This window comes from Microtus oregoni, unplaced genomic scaffold (assembly GCF_018167655.1).
Source record: "Microtus oregoni isolate MIOR12 unplaced genomic scaffold, Mior012 000067F_001, whole genome shotgun sequence".
NCBI lineage: Eukaryota > Metazoa > Chordata > Mammalia > Rodentia > Cricetidae > Microtus > Microtus oregoni.
The window spans coordinates 1,332,152-1,339,693 of record NW_024543954.1 but is presented as its reverse complement, the minus strand read 5'-3'; the positions used below and the strand labels follow the sequence as shown (position 1 = coordinate 1,339,693).

At 42.8% G+C, this 7,542-nt stretch overlaps 1 protein-coding gene across 1 annotated transcript; it reads left to right on the top strand.

Annotated features, from left to right (window-relative positions):
* Positions 1-1,466: 1,466 nt before the first annotated feature.
* On the top strand, positions 1,467-2,734 carry LOC121440310 (EKC/KEOPS complex subunit Lage3-like). Its single transcript, XM_041641123.1, has 3 exons — positions 1,467-1,719; positions 1,984-2,112; positions 2,410-2,734. Exons 1-3 carry the CDS (start codon positions 1,520-1,522, stop codon positions 2,522-2,524), a joined length of 444 nt encoding a protein of 147 aa, XP_041497057.1. The 5' UTR covers positions 1,467-1,519; the 3' UTR covers positions 2,525-2,734.
* Positions 2,735-7,542: the final 4,808 nt, after the last annotated feature.

Here is a 7,542-nt window from a genome sequence, read left to right as displayed (position 1 = left end):
TTCTTTTGGTTTTCGTTTTGGGGGTTTGTTGTTGTTGTAGTAGTTGTATAAGTTAAATTTGGACATACAGCTTACCCAATCAGTTACATCTTATCAATATTAGTAGAGGCAAGAAGATTAGAAGGAATATTTTAGTCTCTAGTTTTTAGCTGTGGTCCTGAGACCTAGAGTATAATCCTAATCCATAGAAGACAAAACCAAGTTTTAAGTTTTAACATCCTTGTGAATTCCTGGGAATTTTCCTAGTGCCTGATTTCTCACTAACCCCATAATGGCTCCTTCTTTCAATGTATCTCTTTCCTTGCTCTCCCTCTGTGTTCTTCACCCAACTCAATCTTTCTGATCATTCATGTTCTCCTCCCTGCTCCCCTTCTCACCTCACTACTCCCCTATTACACCCCCCACCTCCCCACGCCCCACCTCCCACCCCCGCTGCCACTACCAAAGAGATCTTGTCTACATCCCCTTCCAGGGGGGAATCCATGTATGTCTCTCTTACGGTTCTCGTTGTTTCCTGTCGTCTCTGGGGTTGTGGCCTGCAGGCTGGTTATCCTTTATTTTATTTTATTTTATTTTATTTTATCCACTTACGAATGTGTGTAGACCATGTTTGTTTATCTGTCTATCTGTGTCTGGGTTACCTCACTCAGGATGAGAGCTGCTATCCTAAATGCTGGAATTTCAGGCAGGCAACATCCCACTAGGCCAATTTTTTTGGTTTATAGCATTTTATTGCTATTTTTGATTGCTTTGTTTTGGTTTGGGTAAATATCACCTTAGATCCTTTTTTTCTTCTTTCCCTTCCTTCCTTCCTTCCTTCCTTCCTTCCTTCCTTCCTTCCTTCCTTCCTTCCTTTCTTTCTTTTTTATTGGTTTTTCGAGATAGGGTTTCTCTGTGTAATCCTGGCTGTCCCGGAATTTGCTCTGTAGACTAGGCTGGCCTCAAATTCACAGAGATCCACCCCTTACTGCCTCTCAGGGCTAGGACTAAAGGCGTGTGCTACCACTGTGCAACTCCTTAGATCGCTTTTAAGAAACTGAAAGGATCCTACTGCACGCACTGGCTTTGTGGGAGCCTAGGCAGTTTGGATGCTCAACTTACTAGACCTGGATGGAGGTGGGGGTTCCTTGGACTTCCCACAGGACAGGGAACCCTGATTGCTTTTCGGGCTGGGGGGGGGACTTAATTGGGGGGAGGGGGAGGGAAATGGGAGGCGGTGGCGGGGAAGAGACAGAAATCTTTAATAAATAAATAAATTTAAAAAAAAAAGAAACTGAAAGGAAAGCTAGGCGTGGTAGGGCACTTTGGAGGCAGACGCAGACCAGATCAACATCCTAGAGATCCGGGCAGAAGTCTCCAGGTGGGACTGACCCAATTCAGCAACTTTATCGCCCGGCCATTCGCGCAGGTGCAAGTGGTGATTGGCGGCCTGAACGAGGGCGGAGCTTCCGGAGGATAAGGCGGGCTCTGGGTTGCAGCGGTGGCGGAGGATGGGTTGGAAAGTGGAGCAGCAGTAGACATGCAGGGAGCACAAAGAGGGTTAGGCCACACTGCACATGGCGCGGATTCACTGACTAGCTGCTGCTGTCCTGGCGATGCAGGCACAGTGGCAGTTATTCCCAGTGGAGCTCACCCTGTTGCACGAGCACCGGAAGTCTCCGGTTCGAGCAAAAGCACCATGCCTTTAACCCAAAGGCCGGGGATCCGACATCACAGATTGTATCCTACCGACAGAGACAACTGGGCCACCTTCTGGATGCTTGAGGCTGGGAAAGGGGTAGTCGGGGCGGGGGTGTGATTGAGGTATGTTAACCATGGGCGGTCTGGGCATGAGAAGAGAACAAAGGGTGGAGGGAAATGAGCAGGAATTGCTCAAGTAATGTGAAAGATGTAGTCTGGGGAGCTTAAACCGGATGAGATGTTTTTAGAGGTGCAAGGAGGCAAAATTGATTCAAGATTGTGCCTTTCCTGACTCTCCATCAGTGCTCTTACAGTGCCTTTCCCGACCTCTTTGGAGGCAGAAATCGCCTGTGGGTCCCTAGCTCCTGATGCCGAACCGCACCAAGGACTGTTGGGGAAGGAGCTTAAAGTGAGCGGCTGCGTGCTGGAAGTGTAAGTGCTGAAATAGTCTGGCACTCTGGGTAGGTGACTGGGCTGTTCTTCACCCAAGACTGCACTTCTTTAGAGATGGCACACTAGGGTGATTTCTAAGGAGAGGATTGGTGCACTGGACCAGTCTTTATCTGCAAGATATGAGGGGAGATCAAGAAAGGGAAGGAAGCAGAGGCAGATTTCTATGAATTCCAGACCAGTCAGAGCTACATTGTGAGATTCTCTCTTTCCAAAAAAAAAAAGGAAAGATAGGAATTATGATTTTGAACTTAATAACAATATTATTTTTCCTCTTAGACACTGGATCTCGGAAGACTCTCGCCTCCTCCGAATTTCCATCATGAACTTTCTTGACCAGCTTTCCCTAGTGGTGAACACCATACAGCGCTTTGGGCCCCCAGTTTCTCGTTAAGCCTGGCTAGGAGAAGGCGCTCAGGTTTGACCTTATGTCCGGTCCCTCCTAAGCAGTACAAGCAAGAGATTCCAAAAACAGTAGCTGCTACTTAAATGTGAGGCCTAATATTTTTTGCCTGACTTGGTCTTCAGGTACTTAGCGGCCACTTGTTTAGTCTGGTGCTTAAATGTTTGTTGCTGAAGAAAATAAAGCTGTGCTTCTAATCTGTATTTGAGTTTATTTTCAGCCTCTAGATTTTCTTTGACTTTTTCCTTGTGTCAGAGGAGAGACTCTGGAATTCAGGTATTTGTTAGTACAAGATAGGAATATTCACCTAAAGTATGTGGTCCTTAATTCAATCCCAACACTGAAAGTAGATGAAGACAATTTCAGAAATAAAGGAAAATTAAAACTACATGCACCCTCTCATGCAAGGCTCACTAGTGCCTCCACTTTGGGAAACTTTTGGTATAAGAATTTTATCAGTATAATAAATGTGTTGCAATATCATGAGGCCCCTCTTCTGAGGAGATATTGGCAGTTAATGGCTGCTGGGGAAACTGAGTTGTTTTTCTTCAGTAGTGTAACCACTGTTAAATTGCTCATACTCCTGTAAATAACCCAACACCCATGACTATGCAAGCAACCCTAATTAAACTTAGTAGGGCACTAAAGACAGACATAAAAACAGAGATGTAGTTGTTAGGAAGAAAGGGTTCGATGAGGATGAGAGGATAATAGGGGATAATATAATGTACTTAAAATACTTTATAAACATATATGAAATTGTCAAAAATTACTTTTTTAAAACAGACTATCATTATGTAGCAGTGGCAGTCCTGGGACTTGCTCTGTAGACCAGGGTGACCTACACACAGATGCACAGAGCTCTTTCTGCCTTTGCTGGGATTAAAAGTGTGTACCTCCACCACCTGGCTTTAAGATTTATTTTTATTGAGACTGTAAAGATGGCTCAATATTAAGAACACTGGCTTTTCTTCCAGAGATCCTCCGTTTGATCTGCAGCATGCACATGGACTCAAACTGTTTATGTCCAGTCCCAAAGCATCCAATGATCCCTTCTGGCCTCTGTGGTCACTTTATTCATGTGGTATACAGACATACAAGCAGGCAAAACGCCTATACACATAAAATAAAAAGTTTTTTAAATCACTCACATGAAAACATGAATTTAAGTCCTGAATACCACAAAGTAACAGGAAAGGACCAACTCCTAAAAGTTGTCCTCTGACTTTGGGGAGAGCTTGCACATGTGCATACACACACACACACACACACACACACACACACACTAAATAAATATAATTTTAAGTGAATAGCAATAATAGAACGCAAACTTTTTCCAAGTTTAGCATTGTAGTTCTTCCTAAGTATTTTTTCACCTAAAGTGAATTTTCCCTTTCTAGTCAATTTGTTGTTTTTATTTTTTGAGACAGGGTCTCATAGCTTAGGCTGGCCTCAAACTCCATAGCTGCTTTTTGTTTTGTTTTGTTTTGTTTTTCGAGACAGGGTTTCTCTGTTGCTTTAGAGCCTGTCCTGGAACTAGCTCTTGTAGACCAGGCTGGCCTCAAACTCACAGAGATCTGCCTGCCTCTGCCTCCTTAGTGCTGGGATTAAAGATGTGAAACACCACTACCCAGCACATAAAAACAATTTTAAGCATTGTAGAAAAGGCACATATATGATGCAATTTAATATAATTGTTGAATACTTAAAAATTCATTTCATTCATTCATGGGCAGTGGTAGTACACGCCTTTAATCCTAGCACTTGGGAGGCAAAGGCAGGAGAATCTCTTGAGTTTGAGGCCAGCCTGGTTTACAGAGCAAGTTTCAGGACAGCAAGAACTACAGAGAAAAACCTGTCTTGAAAAACAAACAAACAAACAAAAAAATTTGGGTACCAAGTTATAAGGGTGACTCACATGTTGAACTAGAATAAATGTAGTACACATCAGTAATCCCACATTCTGGAGGCAGAGGCAGGGGACTCTCTAGTTCTAGTCTAGCCTGGGATGAATGATGTAGTGATCTTTAACCCCTGCCTAAGTTTCCAGACATGATCTTTGTTCTTTTTTACCTTTGTTCTTTTTCACCTTTGAAGTTGGAAGAATGGAAAAAGACTTTGTTTTCCCCTAGTGTTAATGTTTACAAACACAATTGAAAATATTCCAATAAAGAACTGCATCCTCCAAAAAAAAAGTTTGAACAAATCATTATTCTTGGTTAATTTTTGAGCTATCAGTAAGATTTCTTTGAATGTTCTTGACATACCCCAGTGAATTGAAAATGAGTCTCTACTCACCAGATACTGTTTTCCCAAATCCTTAGCACTGCTGATATTCCCCCTCCTAAACCAAATACCAATATACTCTCCCCCCCCCCCAAAAAAAACTTTGTTTATGTAAGAATAAATAACCCAGAAACAGAGCTTAGGTTTTGTAGCCTCTCCACCTATCAAGGAAAAGTGCCTGACAACTGGCATTTGGGGATACACATTAACCCCTATAAAACATATGTCTTGCAACTTGGCTACATTCAGCCTAGTGGTTCATCTGTAGATGCCATGAGATTTTCATTATAGATTATCATGTTTCTTAGAATAAAGGCAGTTGTGCCTCTTCCTTTCTACTCTGAATGACTATTTCCTTCTATCTGAGTTGAGTTTTTCCGCTTCTTTGTATCCCTTGGAAAGCAACTGAGTCTTTGTATGTTACTTTGAGGGTGTGCTGCATGGAGCAGAATCTTTCTGTGTATAGAAGTAGGTTTTCATCACTACTAAGGCATGACTCTTCTGACCCTGACCCTGCCTCACAAAAGAGGAGGGAGCTACTAGTCCCTGTCTTGTTTTCAGTGCTAGGCAGTTAAGACAGGGGCAGATCATTTTCCCAGGTCTCAGTCTCTTTCCTCACACATCTGTGCTACTGTGTCCTGTGTAATATTCAACTAGAACCCACTGGGTGCATCTAGGCTTCTGTCCCTCTGCTTGCCTTTTCTTCACTATTCTGCCCTGAATTCAAAAGCCATTCCAAGTTCCTATTCGGAGTCTCATCTGTTAAACTTGGTGTCAGTTATTGATCTGATGGGCTCTGGTATTAGTGTTCTCTCTTATTTCTTTTCTTTTCTTTTTTTTGGTTTTTTCGAGACAGGGTTTCTCTGTGGTTTTGGAGCCTGTCCTGGAACTAGCTCTTGTAGACCAGGCTGGTCTTGAACTCACAAGATCCGCCTGCCTCTGCCTCCCGAATGCTGGGATTAAAGGCGTGCGCCACCACCGCCCGACTTTATTTCTTTTTCTTAATCTTTATTTTAGAGACAGGAACTGGAGAGATGAATGTAAGTCCCTATTGCTGAAGACACCATGTTTAAGATACAAGATTTAATTTAAAAAAATAATTGTGTGTGTGTGTGCTAAGTTTGAGTTCATGCATGTGAGTGCATGTGCCCCTGGAGACCAGAAGAAGGCATCAGATCCTCTGGAGCTGCAGCTGAGTTCACTGCTGTGGATGCCAGGAACTAAACTCAAGTCCTCTGGAAAAACAACAGTGTGTACCCTTAGTGGCTGGGCCATCTCTTCAGTCTCCCAAACAAGGCACTTACAATATTTTTAATTGATTCTTTGAGAATTTCATACAATGTATTGTAATCATTTACCCCCACCCCTCCCTTAACTCCTCCCAGATTCATCACTGCTTCTTTAACCCCCTCCCCAACTGTGTCCTCTTTTTAAATATAACCATCAAGTCCAATTTGTGCTGCCCATGTATTTCTGGGTGTGGGACCATTCACTGGAGCATGGTTGATCTATAAAAAACCACACCCTTAAAGAAAACTGATTTTCCCTCCCCTAGAAGCCATACACTATTAATAGCTCCCCAGTTATAGGTGGGAGCTCATGAACTGCTTCCCCTTAATATTATACTGTTGGCTACCTTGATCTTGTACAGTTCTTATGAGGCAACTACAGCTGCAAAACAAGACTTTAACCCTTTAGCGGAAAAAAAAAAAAGAATCCCATAAGCCAGGTGTGGTTTTCATATTGTTTTTTGATAGTTCATATGGCCCATGCTGGCCTAGAGTTTAGTGTATAGCTGAGGCTGTGCTTGAATTCCTGCTGCCACCTCCAAACTATTAGGAGCAAGCTACCCTGATTTATTTATTTATTTTGGTTTTCAAAGACAGGGTTTCTCTGTGTAACAGTCCTAGCTGTCCTGGAACTCACTCTGTAGACCAGGCCTGCCTCTGTTTCCCAAGTGCTGGGATTAAAGGCGTGAACCACCACCTCCCAGCTTTTATTTGATTTTTCTCATGTGTATGTATATGCACGATCCAGTATCTATGGAACACCTGTTGCATGTGTGGAGGCCTGGGGTTGATGTTGAGTTTTTTCTATCACTCTCCACCTTATTCTATAAGGCAAGGTTTTTCAGTTGAACCCAGAGCTTGTCTATATGACTAGCAAGGCTATCCAGCTTGTCCCAGGATACCTACCCTCATTTCTGCTTTCTGAGTGCTGTAATTACCATCTTAACTCCAGTCCTCAAGTTTGTGTGACACTGAACCATTTCCTCAGTCCCAAGCTATCCTTTTTCTATTGTACAAAATCTTCACCACATATGCATCATCTAATAAGTGATGGGGTAATTTACATACAGGTAGATCCATCGCAATTATAATCTAATGAGTTGCCATATCTTCAGAATTTTGGATACAAGTGAAGTCATTGAAAGTTTTTCTTTTAAATTAGTTTGATTTTATGTTTTATGTGTGCATGTTTTGCCTGCATGGTGCATGTTTTGCCTGCATGTATATCATGTGCATGCCTGGTGCTTGAAGAGGCCAGAAGAGGGCATCAGATTTCCTGGAACTGGAGTTACAAATGGTTGTGAACCACTATGTGGGTGCTGAGACTTGAAGCTGGATCCCGTGGAAAAGCAACCCATGCTCTTAACTACCCCGCCATCTCTCTAGCCCCCACTGAAGAATTTTTGTAACACGAGGGGACATATCTCTTATTTG

Coding starts and splice junctions, on each gene's coding strand:
- LOC121440310 (XM_041641123.1), top strand. CDS start 1,520: ATGCAGGGAGCACAAAGAGGGTTAGGCCACACTGCACATGGCGCGGAT. Junction 1,720..1,983: donor GGGATCCGACATCACAGATT/GTATCCTACCGA, acceptor ACTCTCCATCAG/TGCTCTTACAGTGCCTTTCC. Junction 2,113..2,409: donor AGCGGCTGCGTGCTGGAAGT/GTAAGTGCTGAA, acceptor TTTTCCTCTTAG/ACACTGGATCTCGGAAGACT.